We start from the raw sequence: 20998 nt of genomic DNA, 5'->3' as shown, positions 1-20998 counted from the left end.
CCTATCCAATCTTCTGCTTTCTGGGCTTTTTTTGTGTAATGTAACCGAACCTAGTGTTCACCAGCGCCACCCTCGTCCACAGCAGCGGTCCTGTATTACTGCAACAGCCATGTAGGGACACGATCAAATGGTGAGGACGGAAGCTGTGCGAGAACCCTCTTACGCTGCCTCTGGCATCAAGACTGCCAGGGAGAAGAGGGGCTCATTACAACATACATGACGGCAGCCAACAGTAACCACACCCTAGGAGGAGAGCATAGGGCATGTTCTTTTTATTTTTATTTGTTGTGTTCATCGATGGGAAAATAATAGGGTTAATATTTTAAAGATAACTGAGTAGAAAGCAAAAGAAGAAAACACCATATGCTGCCAGTGAGATTCGAACCCATGAAATTCGGAGGTCATGGGTTCAGATCCTACCGGCGGCATTGGGTACTTTTTTTTCTTTTGCTTTCTAATGAATTATCGGTAAAATATTAACACTATTAATTTCCCATCTATGAACACTACAATTAAAAACTGCAAAACATCCCCAATGCTTTTAGTTGCGGTGACTGTCGGCTTCCGTCATGTGTAACAACCAAAAGTTTAAATTTGGCCCAAAATTCAGCACACCTTTTCAGTTTTCCTGGGCTTTATAAAGCCAGTGTACAGAAAGAAAGAAGAAATACCCCCAAGACAAGTGTGGAATTGATAATATTATCATTACTGCCTTCTTCAAAAAAATTTACATTTGCAACTTTTGGGTTGTAGATATGCACTCTTAAAACTAATGACTGTACAAATAGTGCTTAAAAACGAATTGAATCAAAGACAACTTCATTAGGAGTGGACATTACAGACACTGCATCCGTCAGCAACACACCTCAGACACAAGAACAGGGATCGGCCTCTACACAGCCTCTACCTGCCGGTTAACAACATAACACAAAATGTCCACTCACCTCTGTTTTCTTCAGCCTTAGCCCTGCATTTAAAAAAATGCAAACAATAAATAAACTTTTACTAATATTACAGGGATGGCTTGTGGCCACCATGGTGATCTTACCCACAGTTGAACCTGAATACAGTAATCCCTCGTTATAATGAAATCATCGGGATGGCGAAAAAATTCGTTATAAATGGTAATTCGATATAAGCGACCGCTCTAAAAAAAGCTAAAACAGTCAAGATTTAATTGTGCCACAACTGCGAGGAGGTCAAAATACAATGTATTCCGTGAACCAACTTTATCCAGGTGAAAAGAAGTCAGTGAGCTTTGTTTGTTTGAAGTTCATACCTGGCGCGAGCAACCCCTGCTCTAGCTTGCCCAAGCATTGCAAGAGGCCGTGGTCGCTGCCCGTGCATTCAACCTTATTTTACAGGAGGCGTAGGTAATCACGCGTCTGCACCATAGTTGGCCCTTCACGTGGCTCTTCGTCGTCGTCGGGGCCAGCAACTGTGTCAATTACCTCCGCATCCGTCGCTAGGGTAACCACGGGAGCAGCAGTGTCAGCCAACACAAATGTCTCAAAGTCTCCTTCCATCTCTCTGCCAGAAATTTAAAAACAGCCTCATACAGATCACTGCAAGTCCAGTCATCGTCAGGCTGGTCATCATCAGGGCCGCTGACGATGACATGGGAAAATCCGGCGTGCGCAAAGCAGTTGACGGCCTACAAAGGTGCGAGTTCTTTTCATGAAAACCTCAAGAAATGGAGCGCACCAAGCAAACCTATGTTATACCTCTTGCTGGCATCATACACTGTGAGCATGCGCTGCAATAAAGCCTTGCAGTACAGCTTCTGGGTAGTCTCAATGATGCCCTGATCCAGCGGTTGCAGTACCGCAGTTGTGTTTGCAGGCAATTCCACAGTGATTGCATTGAGGTTGTCGATCTTCCCATGCCTCGGACAATTGTCAATTATGGAAAGCACTTGCCAATTCTTTGCGCGAAACTGTCTTTCAAGAAGACACACGTAGTCTTCGAAAATAGAAGCAATCATCCATGCTCGCTTGTTACTTCTGTAGATGCATTGCTTGGGAAGTGCTGGATTTCGGAAGCACCGCAGCTTCACATCATTCCCCGGTAACAAGGGAAGCTTGTCCTCGCCTGTTCCATTGGCATCAAACAGCACCGTGACATGTTCTTTGCTCTATTTTCCTCCGGATGGGGATGCGCCAGGGGTAGTGAACATGCGATTCAGTAGCCCCTTGTAGAAAAATGCTTCCTCAATGCTTCCTCATCTAAGTTGCAGACGTCTTTGTCTTCATACTTTTCAAGTAGAACTTGGAGCAGATGTTGGCACCATACGTCCGCAGTGTCACGGTTCATGGCTACACTTTCGCCGACGATCGACTTCGAGGTCACGCCGTGTCATTTCTTGAACCGTTCAAGCCAGACACTGCTGCACTTGAAATCTTTACGGCCTATTTGGAGGGCGAGAGCTTCAGCCTTTGCAGTAGGGGCAGGTCCATGTACGGGGAGATTTGTACTCCTGGCGTTCTACAGCCAATGTAAAAGTGCACCTTCCACTTCCGGGTATTTTGAATTGCGATTCCTCTTTCGCTTAACCGCGAAGCTCTTTCAAAGCCATCCAGCACAGCTTTCTTGTTTTTTAATACAGTTGATAAAGTAGATGGCGGTATGCCGAATTCCTTCGCAATGTCAGTTTTCTGCTGGCCGCCTTTCTCCAGTTCTTTTATCAGCAAAACGTTCTGCTCCAAAGTCAGACACTTTCGCGTAGAGAGTGAAAGTCATTATCACTGCAGACCACAAAAGAACACGCGAGGCACACCAACGAAGCACTCCGAATAACATGCTATCACATGGCCTGCAGCATGGATCCAGACGCACGCACCATCAGCGCCAAAGCGACTGAATGCGGCGGGCGACGCAGAAGGCAGAAGCTTCAAAATGTCGTCAAGGCATCACGCTTTCCTTGTCAGTGCGCTCTGGTGATGGCTGTGGTTGTAATGGCGGGTTAGAAGCAACGTCGAAGCTGGCAGCGAGGAGGCAAGTGAGAGGAGTGGCTGGCGTCCAAACGGCTTGCAGACTGGAGAGCGAAAAAGGAGGGAAGAGAAAGGGAGTTGTGGTTGCGGGAAGAAAGAGGAAGGGGGAGTGAAGGGGGCCTGCCAACTCAGTCTAAGGGGTGTTGGTCCACTGGGGGCTGAGCCTCCCACTGCCTGCGTTTCGATAGAAAAGAAGGTGGGTGGGGAGGAAGAAGTAGTGGGAGAGTGGAGACACATGCGCAGCTGCCTATCTATACCTAGCTATGCCCAGAGACACATTGAGGGGTAGGTGGGCAGTGGCCAAGCACCGCAAATGTTGCAAGAGTCTGAGGAAGTGTTTCTTGTTGTGCTCAACAAATGATTACACAGCGCGATCATAAAAATTGAACGCTTTTTCAGTAGGGGCTTTGGATGATCACTGGGCAATCTTTTCCCGAGGTGCGCAGCCGTGAAGTTTTCAAAACGTGTATTTGGTGCACTGTTGTCGACGCCACTGTGCTAATTCTATGGTTCAAGTGTCAGTGTTCACGTAGCGTCACGTCCGCGCCACCGACAATTGTCTAACAAAATACAATGACCCTAACACGCATTTAGACCGTTTTTCTAGTCAGGTGGCGCGAATCGAGCATGACCTGCTCAGGAAAATCACCGGGGAAGCACCAGCTTGCGTTGACCTGCCATGTTGACAGCCGGACTCGGCGCTGGCAACGCTCGGATTTTTCGTGTTTTCGGCAAGTTATCGGTTGATTTGCACTATCAAAAGTGCAACGAAGCAAGAGGCGATGTTTCATTGTGATGCAGGCCAATTATGGTGAGCGGCGAGCAAATTTCTAGACCGGCTGCCTCAGAATCGTCTTCCCTATTTGTTAACATAGCTCCTTGCGTCGAAAATGGCACCTATAATCGGAAGGACACTTCTGTGCTTTTTGGCACGTTGCAGTGCCAGAACTGCTCTTTAGAGTGGCATACCTTTGCTAATTGAGCGCACCCCATGGAATGCTGCGGCGCAAGTCTGCCCGCGGTCTTTTGGCCCCTTTTCCGCATCCAAGACACCGCGGTCTTCTGGCAGAGCAAAGCGTCAGGAAAACTTTATTTTCGTGTGGATTCTATCACGGGGGACACCAGCGATGCGCTTGCAACTGAAATTAAATGTTCGGGCGCGCTGAACCATGGAATTTGATAGCTTCTGTTCGCTCTGCTAAGCTGGAGGCACTCGGCACTCGCTTGGTACCCGTTACATGGCAGGCCACTGGTCGTGAGTTTGGTACTCTTGTGGCCTGTTCTATGCCTGCATGAGTGCAATTCATTGATGGTATTAATTTTACACTGCATGCGCAAAGGGTTGGGCGGCGATGCCTCCGCTCGCCTCTTCGTGCACTACCGAGTAATGCGGCTTAAAATGCATGTGTTTGGGTCGGGACCGAACGAAATTTCGAATTAAGCGATATTTCGAGTAAAGCGATTTCGTTATAACGAGGAATTACTGCATATGTCAAGTTCACGGAAGCATGCAAAACAGTTCAGTCAATGACTGATTTGGTACACTGAAATGCGCTAACACAACGTACAATCGAAACCTATATGCCTTCTGGTTAATTTCACACCATCACGACAGACAGTGCAACTCATTATAGCAGGATTAATAACTTTCTTTAGCCTCTGGGCAATCCAACGGTTTTGAAAAGGTGCCGATGAACTTGTGCCTAATACGCTTACAAGGAAGAGCACGCGAAAGCACAGACCTTGTAAGCACAGGGTGCGGCCAGGAATATATCGGCAAGAGTGAGGCAGCACAAGATTGCTATAAAAAATGGTTATGGCAGCCACATGGCCACTCCCTGCAAAAGCTACAAATGCTGTCCCTGTTTTGAAAAAACAAAATTCATTGCAAGGTCTAAAGACAGATTAGAGCGTGAAATAATCGAAGCATATTAAATCAAGCAGAAGAGATTCAGAAGAAGAAGTTAGTGCTCTTAGTGGGTCATTGTCAGCATTGTAATCATTGCTTTGGTCCTTTTTGGCGCCTGTGCCTTTGTTAAGTCACACTTTGTATCTTTTTGCCTGCTCGTGTGGTTATTAAGTGGTTTTTACATGAACAAACTTAGTTAAAAAATTTTATAATGCTTTCCTGAGAGTCCCATAAAGAAATTTGGTGGTGTATTGCTGCAACTGCGAGCCCTATCCAATGACGACAAAGACAGCAAGAGACGCGAGTCACGGAAGGCTACGTGCGTGGGGTGGTCCCACGACTGTGGGCGAGCTAATGCCGTGACTGTGCACAGGACCGTCGATGTCACTTTAACGACTACATACATAAAGCTGGGGGAACTGGGCTTGAGGGTGCGAGCGCTGTAAAGGATGAAATGCGAAAGGAGCGCTGCCAGTGCACTACACTGCACTTCATGCACAAAAATTTTGTTGAAAAAATGTGTGGTCTCACCTGGCCTTGAGCTTTGCCTCAAGTGCGGCGTTTTCTTTCTGTTGCTGCTGCAAGTCAGTAATGGCCTTCTCCAGGGCTACCTGCATGCACACAGTAGAGCTGTTCATGAGTGCACACTGAAGTTCAGCAGTGGCATCTAAGCGACAACACTTTGCCAATCTTAAGCCTGCAACAACCAGGCATCGAAAACCCCGCACAAAAGTTATGAACTTCAGGGATTTTGGTTGGTTTATGCTTTATTATGGCTTATGGGGGTTCAGCGTCCCAAAGCGACTCAGGCTATGAGGGACGACGCAGTGAAGGGCTCCGGAAATTTCGACCATCTGGACTTCTTTACGTGCGCACAGAACACGGGCCTCTAGAATTTTGCCGCCATCGAAATTCAACCACTGTGGTCAGGATCGAACCCACGTCTTTCGGGTCAGCAGTCAAGCGCCATAACCCCAGAGCCACCGAAGCGGCTACTTCCAGGATTTCATCCCTAATGGTCATCTCATTGCAAAAGTGTGTAAAAAATTGGCAGATTTGTTGAGTAATGCATGATCACATTGCATTTAAATTCATACAATTTCGACGAAATCTGAATGTCCACGCAGGCACATACAGTAAATCAAGACCCAAATTCAAGCTGCCACATCACCTGCCAATGAAGCCTAATTACTGCAGAAATTTTAGGCTGCTTTGCAGTCGGGGTTAGTTTTTACATGAATTTATCTCGCATCCGGCCTCTTGCATCTCTGGCTGACTTTGACACCTTGACCTAGCACCTTGATAAATATGCTGAAACAGGCCATTTGTGCAAGTATTGTAGCAAGTCATGTACTTTATCTTTGTGAGCAAAAATGAAAAATAGTAAGTTTATATTTCTTCCCACTCTGTATCACAGGTGATAATCAAGCTGGGCATCACAGGAATAAGTTGGGAGCACACCAGCTACACCATGGATAGAACCACTACTGCCACATGATAACTTCCAAAAAAGGGAAAAAAAAAGTCAGGAAGAGTTGTATGTGCACAAGCACTTCCAAGTAGAATGGCTTTCGAGGATTCTAACCTTTATGAGTGTCGCTTTAAAGGGGCTCTGAAACACCTTCCTAGGAGAGCACATCAACTTGCTCAATCACTACACTGTGTTGTCATGAAAACCTGAGCCAAATAATACACTTCTGCGCGCAGCACAAGACCCACAATCAAGCGCAAAAGGTGGCGAGCCATTCCCGGTGACTTTTCAAGCTCGCACCCTCCTCCGTAGCTCTCATCTGCGTATACAGGTTGAGAGGTGGCTGTTGGTTAGATTCTTTCAGACGTCAGGCAGCTACAAGGGCCGTGGCCAATAAGCCGCATAGCTCCGGCCGGTGAGGGGGTTCCGCTCCTGGAGGTGGGGCCGGCAAAGGACTGCCGGCCTTCCAGCATGCAAAAAGTGACGAGAGGAGACGGAAAAGCGCAAAGACGCAGAAATTCAAAATTTAACTAGAGATAACTCAGCTTCCAGAAAGCACATTAAAAAAATTATTGCTGGACAATATTCGTGAAGCGGCCTGCTTTAACATCCTTGGCATACCGCAACTTTATTAGTGCCCCTTTCAGAGCCCCTTTAATACTATGAAATGTGAATCTAGCACACGGTATTTTATGCGTGCTGAGTAAGCAGGCACTGAACATAGGAGTGGGGGACGTATGATGAAGGATCTAGCCAAGCTTTAAATACTAAGTGCTGTGATTGGCAGACCAGAAAAGATCACTCCGCTGCTGCATGAAATGCATCACAGGCAGTAGTCAACTTTGATGACCAAGTTTGGTGCTGAAATGCAGCATTTGTTGCCACCCCGAATCTTTATGCCTCAGTTACTGTGGTAAAGTAATGGTGATGTACAACAATTATCGTGTCGTCCGTTCCGTGTCGCCATCTTTTACATTTATTGAAACATATTTTTGAGCGAGATGGGGAATATCGATCTTGTAAAAAGTTATAGTGCAAACAGACGCAGACCATGAGAAGGATCACACATACACACGGTGCTTATGTCTGTGTGGTCTTTTTTGTGGTGCCTGCCGGCCCGCGCAAAATTTTTTTACAAGATTTTCTACATCAGTGCAACATTTCACAAATTTAATCCTCAACTAGCCCACCCATCTGCTCTGAAGGAACTTAAAAGGGAAGCATATACGATGTTGAAGTAAACTGAGAGATTAGTGCCCAAAGGTTACAAATATGCATATAAAAAAAATTGGCTGTGGTTTAGCTCTGGTTAAACCTAGCAGATAGCGAGAGCTACAGGCCATAATTACACTTATATCTGGCAAGGCCAGATCTCAGCGTCGCCATCGGAAATACCTTGTAGGTGGGGATTGGTAGGGACAAAAAGCCGCGGCCCGTTTCTGCGAAGGCAGCAGCGCCCGTTTTGTTCCCTTGCTCCCTATTGCCCCCGCGTAAGGTTCCCGTCGCCGCTGAATGGGATGATTAGCTATAGAAAGGAAATAATTGAGGGGCTTTACCCAGGATGTCTCCCCACCCCCATCTGGAGATGCCAGTTCGTATGCCCTCATGTGTTTGGTCGCCATCTCCTGCGGGCTCCGAGCGACGCCGCCAGTAGACGAGATGCTGACGCGACGCCGAACACAAACGCCGAACTGTATGTATATACACATTGCAACAGCCCTTCTCCCTCTACTACGCATGCGCACAACTGGTGAGGCGAGCGGCGTCTGCTCCATGACGAGTGAAACGGCAGATTGACGTCATGCCAGATGGCGCGCCGGCAGTTGCTAGGCAACGGCTCAAGGTCGGTGCAACCCCGGCCGAGGTGCAATCACGGCGAAAGTGCGACCATGCTGAAGCGGCAAAGTGGCTGGCGTAGTGTAGCTCTTGCTACAAAAACAGTGTTTGGCTAATCCAGAAAAGTTCATGAAAGCTAAAATGACTGCAGCAAAGCTCCTCAAGAATTCCGGTAAGAGTGTCTTGTCAAGTGAATTCTTTGCTAACTACAATTTGTTCACTGTTCTTATGTGCAGTACCGTTTTGATCACAAACAGCACTGCTGCAGGAAAGCAGCAACACGACGAGTTCTATTGAGATACAGTAGAATCTGGATAATACGGTTCCAGTTGATGCGACTTTCGGGGCGATACGAATTTGCAAAATTTCCTGGCCGGACTACATTTGTGTACAATGGGCAGAATTTATAATTTTGAATTCTCCCACACCACTATGAATGATATGAACATGTGAGCCGCGACCAAATCCTCCAGCACTACAGCACTGCACGCACGTCGCAAATGCCATTCGCATGGTACACACCGTAAGCAGTGAGCAAGGCTCACGGCCCGCACATACTGACGTCACGAGCGAGCGGTGGCACGTGGCCCTCACATCGACGAAATCTTGATCGCTGATCCCGCTGTACGCACCCCGAGCAGTGAGCGGCCCTCACATCGGCGAAATCGCACCACGAGTAGCGTGGCCACACGGCCATGAAAAAATCTCGTCAGCCGTAAACAGAACTGCGTGCATGCAATTTCAATGCTTCTGCAAGTGAATTTTGTTCGTTTGGATGATACAAAATTTCGGATGATACGAATTTTATCGCAACCCTATGAGATTCGTATCGCCGAGATTCTACTGCACATAGCAGCTGTCAGTCAGCTAAGCAATGCATACCAATTATGGTCATGTAGTTTGGACCTGCTGCGAGCGCCGAAGTCAACACAGTGTGTCGCATCGAGTTACATGCAGTTTTCAGTGAATATTTTAAATTATAGTTCTTGGTTTAATTTGTATACTGCGCTTGATTTTTCAATTTCCACACCAACTCTGCACCACTTCTGGTCAGTTGCCAGTTCCTTTATATACTTAACACTGAAATGACCGTGTGCTTTTGTGCGACAGGTATTGATGAGCTCGCTGCCAAGCAACCACACACAGAGAAAAGTTGCTGCCAGCAGAAAGTTGACAAGCTGTTGAGATAATTTCCTTTTGAGCATTACTTTAGCATATTCACAGCAGGCTGCGTCACATATCTGTTACTTTGGCAAGAAGTGTTTCATTATAACAAATCTTTACTGCAATGCGATTGCAGCTTCAAGGCTACTCCAGACAAGAACTAGCTTTTAAGAAATAGCCAAACTGCACCTGGTAATGTCTTAAATTAGCCTCGGCCGCCTCCTTTGCTTGACGATACTTGTCCGACTCTCTTTCCATGGTGGCGATGTCCTGAAAGAGAAACACAACAAGCATGTGCAGCCAGCCAGTTTTTTTTGCTTCCCGACACATTGGTCACATGACTGGCTTTCTAAATACATTCTGTTGCCAGATCCCCTTTCCACATATGGCTGACCTGAGCTCATGTCAAATTACATGTACGCCTCTTCAGGTTCGTTTTAACATCATTTTGTGGATGCTGAACCGCAAATGTGGCAACATCTTAATCCGGTGCTGATACAGGACGGCATGAGCTATACACATGCGCCTAACCTTGTTACTCTTCCTGTACTGCAAGTCGGATAGACACCAGCCGCTCGATGTGCATGTGACGCTTTTGGATAATCATGCATGAGCTAGCTGCATGCACGAGTAGGCTTGGGCAGTCAATAAATCACCCCAACTATTTTTCTCAGGCAATAAAGGCTGACTATCGCCTTGCTCCACTTACATCGAACTATTTTTCTTTCAGTTCTGTTGCAGCACGATTGCAGAATGGTTGCATGCCTACTGCAGCAAAATAGTATATCCTAGGATCTATGACTGCAGCTGTCAAAACAAATCCATGGCAGTACACAAGCAACAATGGCTACGACTATGTAACACGAAATTCAACTACAGTTGATTAGGCGTTTAATTTTGGGAATATTTTGAGGTAGAAAAGATACAGTGATCTCCTATCGCACTGGTGTAGTGGTCAAGTGATGCACCCCTGCACTGGCAGGCGTCTGTTTCAAACACAGCCGCCCGTAGGCTAATGCGAGCCAGGTTGACCGTGATGTAATGTGAGTGCATTAATGACCGGTGGATGCGCTAATGTCATTAACGCACCCACCGGTTACGCCGATGACTATGACGCGAAAGCAAAGGTCAGGCGCCTAACAGCTATTGCTGAAAAAAAAGGTCATAAGTAGTAGTAGTAGTAAAGACTTTTAATCGACCATAATTTATAGGCCGAGCATGTCGACTGCCTGGGCGACCAGAAGCCGCTGTTCTTCTTCCCCTTCAGCGCCAAGCCAGTCGAGCCAGGTGGTGATGGATAGAAAGGGTGGGGGGAAGGAACCCGACTGCTGAGCAGCCGGGCAATAGAAGAGGCAATGGGCCAGGTCCGCATAGATGCAGGGGCAGTTGGGACAGGAAGGGTCCGATCGATAGCGATAGAGGAAGAGGCGGGACGGGGTGATAACTGCATTCATCTGAATGTGCCGAAGAAGGCGAGACTCCGGCACCGTGAGTGATGGATGAGGAGGAGGGTAAAGGCGTTTGTCGAGGCGGAGCTCAAGGTAGACCTCTTTTATGGTGCGGCGAAGGGTGAGCCTCCCACCGTCCTCCGAGGGCTTGGGCCAGGGGATCAACGGTGCCCGGAAAAGTGTGTCGCGGGCGAGCTGATGGGCCAGCTCATTGCCGTCAATCCCTGAATGCCCAGGGACCCAGCGGAGGAAAACGATGGAAGGCTGCAGTGCGGAGACCGCTCGCTCGACCTCCTGTTGGAGAGAAGGGGTCAGGGTGCGTTTCTGTATGTGGTGTATGGCGGCTTGTGAGTCTGAATAGACTGTGTACTCTTGGAGAGAGGGAAGGAGGGCAAATGACTGGAGGGCATGCGCAATGGCGAGGACCTCGAGGGACAATGCGTCTGGAGGGTGTAGATACGGCCCGCTGGTGTGGGTTTCAGGAGAAGGGAGGTGTGGATGGTACAGGGCGTAGCCGCAGGAACCTCGAGGAGCCACGAAGGAGGCATCCGTGTAAGCTACACCCTGGGTATCAAAGAGAGGGGAATGGTGCTGTGCGGCCGCATGACGACGTCCGGCGTGCAGGACGGGGGACATGTTGGTCGGGAGGGGAAGGATACGAAGATTGGGAGCGGGGGTGGGAATAGGAGAGGTAAACGGGGAGATTGGTATGGGCGAGATACCCGCTTGAGTAATGCCAGCTACATTTCGTGAGCCAGTGCCACAGTGGCTATGCATGCAAAGAACAGACACCCATGCTGCACCAAATTATCAAACCAGTTTCCAATACTGCAATACTCACATAATTTAGTACTTACTGGCCAGAAAATCTATACTAATTTGGGAGGCTCATTTATTATGTAGTAGGGAAAAATTTACACTCTGGACTATTAAAATTTCCCCAAATTTCAATGACCTACACAGACACATTTATTATGCAGCTGTGTTTGTTACGCAAGTAAATACAGTATGCCAATCTCTGCAAATGAGGCTTGCATATCCTGAAGTATAAAAGTTCCAACAAGGCACAAAGTGAAAGATGGTGCATCGAGTGAACTTGCCCTGCCTGCACAGAGTCCTTCAACCTTTTTACAGAGGCATGGGCTGGGTTTAACTTTCAACTTAGCAACAGCTTCATAGCTCAACTTCCTGGTGCGACATTCTGTGGCAACCATGCCAAGGGGCACTCACAAAGAAGCAAACACAGTACTTCACATGCTTGCAGAGAGCACTGAAACTGCACTCTTTGATGCACAATGGTGACCTTTTCTGCTACCTCAGTGACATTAAAGTGGAGTTTTCTGAGGCATGAGACGCGAGACACAGGAATATCATTCCAGGCCCCATGTCATTTGCAAATTACACCAATGCACTACAAAGCGTGCCTTCCGCATGCTCTAGAAAAGTTTGTGGAGAAGCTCTGGACAATAATGTGCATGTGCATTCACTGGGCAAAACCAAATAAATAACTGAAGGCATCTCTCTAAAGTGAGGCTCAATTGCCACCAGCCTTCGGCCTCCTGGTAAGACAATGGACCAAACAGAAGTCAAAAGAAGAGCGCCAGGCTTGTGACCATCTTTACAACATTTGACCAGAAAGCGAGTGCGCTACTTCAAGGAGAGTGCATGCACAAATAACAGTGCCCTCAATGCTGTTGCTCATTCTCATGACTTCACAGAGTATGACATCTATGCATGCACGCAATCCGACAGTGCAGTGTGCTCCCCCAACTCCCCGCACTCGCACAGTAGCACTTGATCTGCCAATTTGCAGAAGCATGTGGTGCACAAGTTCTTGCCAACCTCGCACTTGCTGGCTTGAAGTGCAGCAGGTGCCATAATATTTGCTCAGCCTCAAGGCACTGTGCCTGCCTATTGTAGGCATTGAGACAACACTCCCCCCCCCAACCCCCGCCTTTTTTATTTATTTTCTCAGCTGCCTCAGTGCAGGCACAAAGAAACTGGGCAGCACTACTAAACAGGCTCACAAGCTGGATGTGAACTAAGTAGCACACATAAAGGGACGTGTGCTTAATTCTTTTTGTTCGGACGGGTTCTGTGCGAGTTGCGCCCCTTAGCTAGTCTCATATATCCACAGTAAACACTTTACCGTAATGAAGATGTACATCCGCAGTAAAAAGCTTACAGAGCAGAATACATGCGAGAAGATCAAATTTCATCGTGGTCTTTGCATGAAGCCTTGAAAAGACATACGAGGCATAATTCCAAGTGTGCGAATTACACAGCACACCACAAGGTCTCAAGCAATGCGCCCCACACACACAAAGGAATTAGGTTTCTTGCCCAGAGCCACGTTCCATAAACCTATCACAGCAGCTGTACTTGATACTAAAGATCCCAGCAGCCAGAAAATTTTTTAGATCTTTCTGAGCAGTCATCAAACATTGGCAATGTTCAGCATCATCAAAGCAGGGTCCTTGCTTATGCTGTGAAGTGCTAAAGAAGTGAATTTACTAACTCTTTTCAGGGACTCAACTTCTGCTTGAGCAACGTGAAGGCCTTTTACTCTGCGGCTGTTCTGTTGCTGCAGTGACTCCACCAATCTGCGCAAGCACCTCAGCTTTCTGGTAAGCTTTTCCTTCCCTGGAAGTAAGACAGCAAAGAGTGCATGACAGCCACCTTTAGGGAGCACACTGCGGCAATGCAAGGCCCTTTAGACAGCAGGAAGGCCGGGCCTACCTGAGCACCCACCAGTAAATCCTTCACAGGCTTTATTTAAGCATGCACAACAAGTGTATCTGTTGGCTCTACAAACATCAAGCTTGTATCCTTCATTGCAATGCACGACAGCTTGTAAATGAAAGAACAGATCAGTGCTGCACACTCCTTGAAAGCAACAAACACAGTCACACACAGGCAGCCGTAGCAAACATTACATTTTTGCCACATTTCCGCTGCACACAAAAATGACTCATTCTGCCAAAGCTGGGGACAAGTGTATTGCACTCAGCTGAGAGGCTGCATTAGCAGCACTGCAAATGCTGCACTTGTCTGAACCGCTTGAGAAAGTGCCAAGAGACATCTTGTTGAACTCCCAAATGCGGAAATGATGGCAGCTTGATGACAGGTAACCAAATTTTCCTCATCTCATCTTGAACAGCTCCTAGCCCATAACTGTAGTGCAAAAGTGAACAGTGCAGAACTTGTGTTGCAAATGCTTGTGATTAACTGACAATGAAATTAAAGCGTTCGAAAGGAGATGCAGGCCACTGCGTTCAGTTTAAAAGTGGCGTAAGCTTCCATGCAACTAACGTGGTATAAGTTGGCAATGTTTGTCATTATTTGGAGTAAAATATCGCTTTCAGTGCCACAACAAATCAGACATGTCCAGCATACATCGCCGAATCACTATAAAGCACTGGTGAGCAAAGTGAGACTTGGATATGGCATGCCACTGCCACTCCAAATGTGACAATGCAAAACAACTAAGAACCGGCTGCGCACACAAGCCCTTGCCACTTCATCCATGACCGCAGTGCAAAGAATCCAATTACACAACCCAAGCACTTTACCTACTGTATTTATGCAGAAAGAGAGCCTTCACGTTAAGCTGCTAAGCCTTCACACATCAGTACACACTGCAGAGATGCTAAGAGAATGTTACCTGTATGCTTAGTGCTGAATGGTTGTTGTTTAATATGTTCGTTTGGGCAGGGTTGCATCACAGATAAGATGACACAGAAGTATGCTGCTCAAAGACATTATTTTGTGCAGAAGATGGTATATAAAACATAAAACCACGGGCAAAACAGCAAACTTCAGGTGAACTCTGCAGGCATGAAGACAACAAAACCAACTCGGGCATTCCTTTCTTTTTTTCCAGATGTCAACACAGCCCACAACCAGCAGTTCATGGTGTTGAGTATAACTGGGCGTTCTACACTAGGGACATGCGTGTTGTCGCAGCTGACTAACTATTCCTTTTGTTCTTTTTAAAGTTTCACCGTACATTTTTGTCCTGTTGAATGCACTATTCATAACTGGTACTAGAATTTTTTTTTTCTTCTTCGTACCAGTAGCAAATATTGCAACAATGCTCTATTTTATACGAAAACTCTGCTTCATATGGAATAGCTTTTTCAAACCACACAATCAAGCCTGCCAGGCCTTGGATGACCACAGAAGATGATCGTGCACAGGTCATAAAAAACTTCACTGACAACTAGCCACATTCAAGCATAAACATTTTTGCCATGCTTGCACAGTGTTCACAGACCCTTTGAAAAACTCTAAAACCTTCCGTGCACAGTGATGACCCCTTTGCCTTGGTGGCATGGTCAATCCTTGAGGCAGACATTAGATGCAGAGCTGACCTCTAGAGTTGAGATAATGTAGCGCGTCTTTCCTTCATGCTTCTGTCACGTGTCAGTTACACTGGAGGAATAAAGTGCACCCTTGCCAAGTCACTGCCTCGTACGTGCATGCCATGTGATGCACCTGTCACGTGTTGGAGTTGACAGCAAGGCTATTACAGGGGCTAGTTGGTTGATCATACTGGGAACAAATGCGCTACAAGCGACACAAAAAGGACACATACACACGGCACAAGCGCTTGTGCCGTGTGTATGTGTCCTTTTTGTGTCGCTTGTAGCGCATTTGTTCCCAGGTTGGAGTTGTGACAGACGGGATGAAGCACAGCTCTGACAAGTCATTGCTCAGCAGGTCCGTGCAGTTCATAAGCATTACAATACAAGCCCCCGTGCTGCACCTAACTTCCAACCAAAGGGCAGGCCATGCCAAAAAGGTAACGGAGTTTCCACTGTGCAGAAAAGCAGACTTTCAAAGTTTTGCAAGTAGTCTATAAACCCTATCTCAAGACCCATTATGCAAGCTCAAGACCCATTATGCAAGATGCTTGCACACCCTTATGTGCTATGTGGAATCTGGTAGCCCCACATTCGAACAGGACAACTAAGAGGCTTCCAAGGTTTATAGTACATCAGCCATGCACAAGACAATGATTATGCAAGTTGATGATAACAACGAATTTCTATGGCACAAGGGGAGCTTGTCTAAAGAGCGCCGTGGCACAAGATATTTTTCTTTTATGCAAAGGTAGGTCACAGGCCCATTTTCCAAGAAGCAAAGTACCAGGCCAGGGAAAAGCTTCTACGAATTGCATCACCGGTTGGTCTGACAGAAGAACTGTGCAAGTTATTCAAAAACAATTTGCAACACAACGGACAGAAGCCATAAGCCCCGGATTACAAGTAAGGATGGGATTTGTGCATATGCATAATGTTTTCACCCTTAATTCTGCACTTATTTATGAACCACTTGCGTGCAGTGCACTTCCTTTCACTTTTTTTTTCTTCTGTTCTTTTCTTGAAAACATTCCTGCCTTAATATGGTCCCTGCATTCCCCCCTTCCATGCTATATGTTTTTAGAGGTGGCCCCATACCACTACAAGATCTTCCCCTAATGTACAATCAGATAACGGACTATGGGCTGGTTATGGCTCACACCTTCCCATGAACTGCAGCAGATGAGAAATGCCAGAGCCTTTTTGATTGTGGCAGACCTCGAAATTTTGGCAGCTCTGTTGGCGAGTGTGAAAAAGTGAAGGTCAGAGCAGATAGTGAAAAGAAGATTAGCCACACGCGCTGCCTTTCGTCGCACTACATTCACTAACGTGGCGCCCAAAGGACCGGGGTCCGCTGCCAGAGAAACAAAAAGCTCTGGCATTTCTCGCCCACTGCAGTTCATGGGCCCAGCACAGGCTTCATGCACCGGAAGTCGGACATCGAGCTATGCCTGGTCAAAACCAGTCCACTGTCCACTGTCTGAATGCACCGCTGCAAGCTGAAAGCCAAGTCAAGTTCTCCCACCTCACACCTGACCGCATCTCTTTCATGCCTGGCAGTTGCGACTCGCAGCACTTCAATGCAATGCCTGACAGTGCATCTCAGCACATCGAATTCAGAAATTCCTAGCCATGTTCTCACCCGACTGTGATACAAACTAGACTTCTCTAGTGTGCCCATCACACCTGAGAGCAAAGTCTGAATAAGGACAGTTCCGGTTGGCCACTGTTGTACCACAAAAAACAAGTTAGTCTGCTGTAATCTGGCACAAAACTGGCCCAATGCACTGAACCAAATATGTCTAACATCCACCAAACTGCGGAAAAAAAACACCGAATCTTTTTTCAAAAACAGTATCCACAGTACAAGGTGTTAGCGCACTATGGAAATTGCTATAGTAGGACTTTAGGGGCCAAAAAAATTGGGTCCTGAGAGCCAGTTTTTGTTGGTGCTGGAATCATTCATAATGAACATGACCAGTGGCCTCTCAAGCACATCTTAACTGGAATTAACACCCAAGTCTTTCTGTACTGCAGACATAACGATACTTAAAACTGAATTTTAAGGATCCCAATCTTTTTTTTTCAGTGCAACGGAAAACTAAAGTGTATAAGGCGACAGAGTCCTAAACATTTTTTTCTCAGAAACACTGCAGGTGATTTACCCAGAATTACTCCATCAGTGGATGCATCCTTTAAGTATCCCAATGCTGGAAACTATGATCTGCAGGCGCGATAGCAAATGCACAATGGCAAAAGTGGTATATTAAAACAATCCCAGCCAGCAGACACAGTAATCCAACAGTTTTAATATAGCGCAGTATACATTTGAATTTCCATAACCAAAGCTATCAACCCACAGAGATACACACCCCGCTGACAATGATTTGAACACTATGGCACTTACATGTAATAAAATCTCAAAGCACTTAATTGACAATGCAAAGGAAGTGTTGCTTTTCATCAAAGGGCACACTGTAGAGACTGTAAGCTATAATAAAATATGGTAGACACTTCTGAAAAAAAAAAAAAAAACGCACTTACAACATATAAGCAATATTTTATCGAGATGCGGTCACATGGTGGGATACAACATAATGGCAGTGTCTTCGATATTACATAGCTTAATTCTAAATTCTAACTATATAAGGAAAGATCTTTCATTTCCATCATAACCTTATGACATGTATTGGTCAGTACTTGGCTCCTTCTTTAACTTAGCCCCGATAAACCTTGAAACATAACTGGCACATGAAGACCTTGTTAACATTGTTGTAGAGAAATAAAGGAAGGCTGAAAGAAAAATGCACATACTCTGAGCTGCACAGCGGTGCATGTCCTCCAGAAGGCTGCAAGTAATGCCACATAGAGTTAGCAATGTCCATTTCAGACATCCCAAACAGGCTTACGTTTCGGCATTCCCTATAGGGTGGAAGACATCTTCGTGGTCCTGTTAAGAGAAGAGACCAGGGCATTGGTCGGATTACTCCTTCATAGATATAAAAAAAAAAGCATACAACGTTTGCAAACTATTTTCATACGGCTGCTGTGCAGCCACTCGTCCCAACAAATGATCCATAAGAGGACTCCACATGTGTGGAATAAAGTCCTGCAAAAGGCCATAAGTTGAAGGGGCTATAACATCATTTCTCAGACTCAAGACGTTTATTGAATTTTGTTTGCTATGCATCTCTGAACAAATGGGCAATATATGAGCTCATTTTGTGCAGCGAGTAATTTATAATTGAGTATTTAGTGGTTCTCCTGAACCGTGTAGCAGTCAGGCAACACTGGCGCACTCGCGACCTATGATGACATAAAGCAGTGGTCACATGCTTGCTCGCGCCCAAGTGAATGAACTTCTTACTACGTGCAGTCAGCACAGGGAAGTGGGTTGTTCATTGTTTGGGCTAGAGGAGCAGAGGGGCGAAGGGGGGAAGTCACGACAGAGGGACAAAGGCAACAAAGGATTGTATCATTCCTTCTTCTGTCTAGCTTCTGCCCGATCTCGGCGACTTCAACACAACGTGCCACAGCCGCACTCAAGTAGGCACGCACTCTGCTCTGCACCGACCGAGTGCGCGGCAGTTTTGCAGCAAACGACAGTGCTCTGCCAGTTTAGAGCATCACTCGGGCTGCTTATATGGCTGTCGCTGCCAGAGGGAGGGGCTTTGAGCCTATAACTTCCAACTGCAATTTCTCGCTCAAATGCGCGCACAGAGACCTACTTCTTTCTTTAGATATGCGTAACAATGTCGTGGCTAGTATCTGCCATGTAAAACCACAGTTTGTTGGTACATCATGTCATAAGCAAGGAAGGTATAAAAAACTGCCAATATGTCAACTTTAGAAAATGAAAATGTCACAAGTATTTTCAGTGAGCAGAGCAGTTTTATCCCCCTTGCAAGTCCCATCTGAAAGGGTACTGATTACAACCACTAATGCATCCATGGTCCTTACAAACACATGCAACGAGAGAAAGGGTACTGATTACAACCACTAATGCATCCATGGTCCTTACAAACACATGCAACGAGTACACGCCCAAATTTAATGCCATTATACGTGCATCATGATAATTCCTGCAAGCCAGACAGAAACGATATCTGATAGTAAAATAAAAAGAACTGATTAGTGCAAAATCTTGTCAGGAAATACAGCTGTTCTTGGTTGGCAACTCAGAAAGAAGCCATAAACTAGCGTGTGACACCTCGAAGCGCTAGTGAAGATGTTTCCACGACTCAACGCGCGACTCAACGCGCGCTGCAACCGTAGAGCAACTCGGGAGCTTCAGATGTCGAGTTTACGACGTTACTGGACGATGCGCGCTCAGTCCATTTATAGCTGGGCTAATTTGCGCAGTTTCGGGAATATGTGAAAGCGCACTGACAGCGACAGAAACGAGGTACACGAAACTAGCGCCCTGCGTTGCGCATCTCTTCCTGTGTACGGTGCCTACATTATGTTGAAATCCCGAGCGTTCAATGACGGACGCATGTGAAGAGGCCGCGTTTTATATAATTTCGATGGTGCATTCTGTGGTCGTGGTAAATTTCGGCAGGAGTGTGTTCTATACCTAAAAAACAGAGCTACCTACTGAGAAGGTTTGGACGGCACAGAAAACGACTACACGCGATTCAAACTTTGGTAAGCGCGCGTCTGACAAGGTTCGCCAAAACGCAAGTGAGACGCCGCCGGGCGCTACCGCACGCTGCTCAAGAGCTCGACGTCTAACATATATCTGCTGCGTTTGGATAACTTGAGTCCAATGCGCGATTATGAGCGCAATATCAGCGCTGATTTTAAGCAATTCGTAGATGTTTTGGTCGATGACATCTACTAGGAAGAGCCGCAGTCAGCGACGCACATCGAATGCAGTTCGCTGTCGTTCTACGGCAATGGTAGTAAGGTACTTACATGTCGAAACGCTCCCCGAACTGAGCACATAAGGCACAAGCATTGGGCTTTCATGGCACAAAGCTCTCCGGACGTTGCCGGCAATAATCAAAACGATGCGTTTGTTCAAAACGCTGCACGATGTTCGATTATTTTTCTTACAGGATGGATGGATGGATGGATACGGCTGAACCCTTTACATCGGGCGGTGGCTCAAGCCACCTAGCCATGTCTTGTGAAATTTTACTCCTGTCTTGCTTTTAGCCACCAATCAGATAATCTTCGCTTGGTTACTTCTAACCTCTTAAAATCCACTTTCCCCTCACTATCCCTAAACCCCAATGCCTTGGGTAAGTCAGCCCCGCTGCCTTCCACTGTAGGGTGAAGCCCTTTACAGAAAAGTATCAAGTGTTCAGCCGTTTCCTCCTCCTCTCCGCACGCAATGCACAAAGTGTCTTAATAATCTACTCTGAGTGCTCTTCCCACTATGGCCATTTCAACACAGCAACTCCTGTTCAACTGGTAGGTTCCTATATCTCCTGGTGCCTGACTCTATACGTCTTAGTCCGCAAAACTCCAGTCCTGACCTCAAACAGCAAAGAACTTCCCCTACAATTATCATAGGTATTTTCTTTGACAATTTCCTGTTTAAAGGTCCGGTATGTTTCCAGTGCCGATTTCGTCAGCATCCCTGTTTTCCACAACGCTCTCTCTGTTCCTTTAACCTTTTTCTTAACCGATAAATGCTGATTTGCCCCCTTACTGCTGTCCAGATATTTGCTTGTCAATTTTCTAGTTCGCTTTCTCCATTTCGTGTCAACATTCTTTATATACAGGTATCTGAAAACTTTCCTAGCCCACCGCTTTTCCTCCATCCTTCTCAATCGTTCCTCAAATGCTATCTTACTGCTAGCCTCTCT

At 46.5% G+C, this 20998-nt stretch overlaps 1 protein-coding gene across 5 annotated transcripts in view; it reads right to left on the bottom strand.

Moving 5' to 3' along the window:
* Positions 1–20342, bottom strand: part of LOC144099149 (uncharacterized) — a 67187-nt gene extending 46845 nt beyond the window's left edge. For 2 of the 5 annotated variants that reach the window (XM_077632260.1, XM_077632263.1), the window contains exons 1-7: positions 20100–20341; positions 18092–18132; positions 17997–18031; positions 13337–13461; positions 9560–9640; positions 5431–5510; positions 945–967 (exon numbers count right to left, since the gene is read on the bottom strand). In XM_077632260.1, coding sequence (XP_077488386.1) covers positions 945–967; positions 5431–5510; positions 9560–9640; positions 13337–13461; positions 17997–18031; positions 18092–18132; positions 20100–20153 — 439 coding nt within the window. In that variant the 5' untranslated portion in view covers positions 20154–20341. Of the gene's footprint in view, positions 1–944; positions 968–5430; positions 5511–9559; positions 9641–13336; positions 13462–17996; positions 18032–18091; positions 18133–20099 lie in introns of all 5 variants that reach the window. The other 3 variants (XM_077632264.1, XM_077632262.1, XM_077632261.1) reach the window with 3 other exon arrangements.
* Positions 20343–20998: the final 656 nt, after the last annotated feature.

The sequence above is a fragment of the Amblyomma americanum genome, chromosome 7 (assembly GCF_052857255.1).
Source record: "Amblyomma americanum isolate KBUSLIRL-KWMA chromosome 7, ASM5285725v1, whole genome shotgun sequence".
Lineage (NCBI taxonomy): Eukaryota > Metazoa > Arthropoda > Arachnida > Ixodida > Ixodidae > Amblyomma > Amblyomma americanum.
Note: the sequence above shows the minus strand (reverse complement) of the source record. Positions and strands in the feature narration are given on the sequence as shown.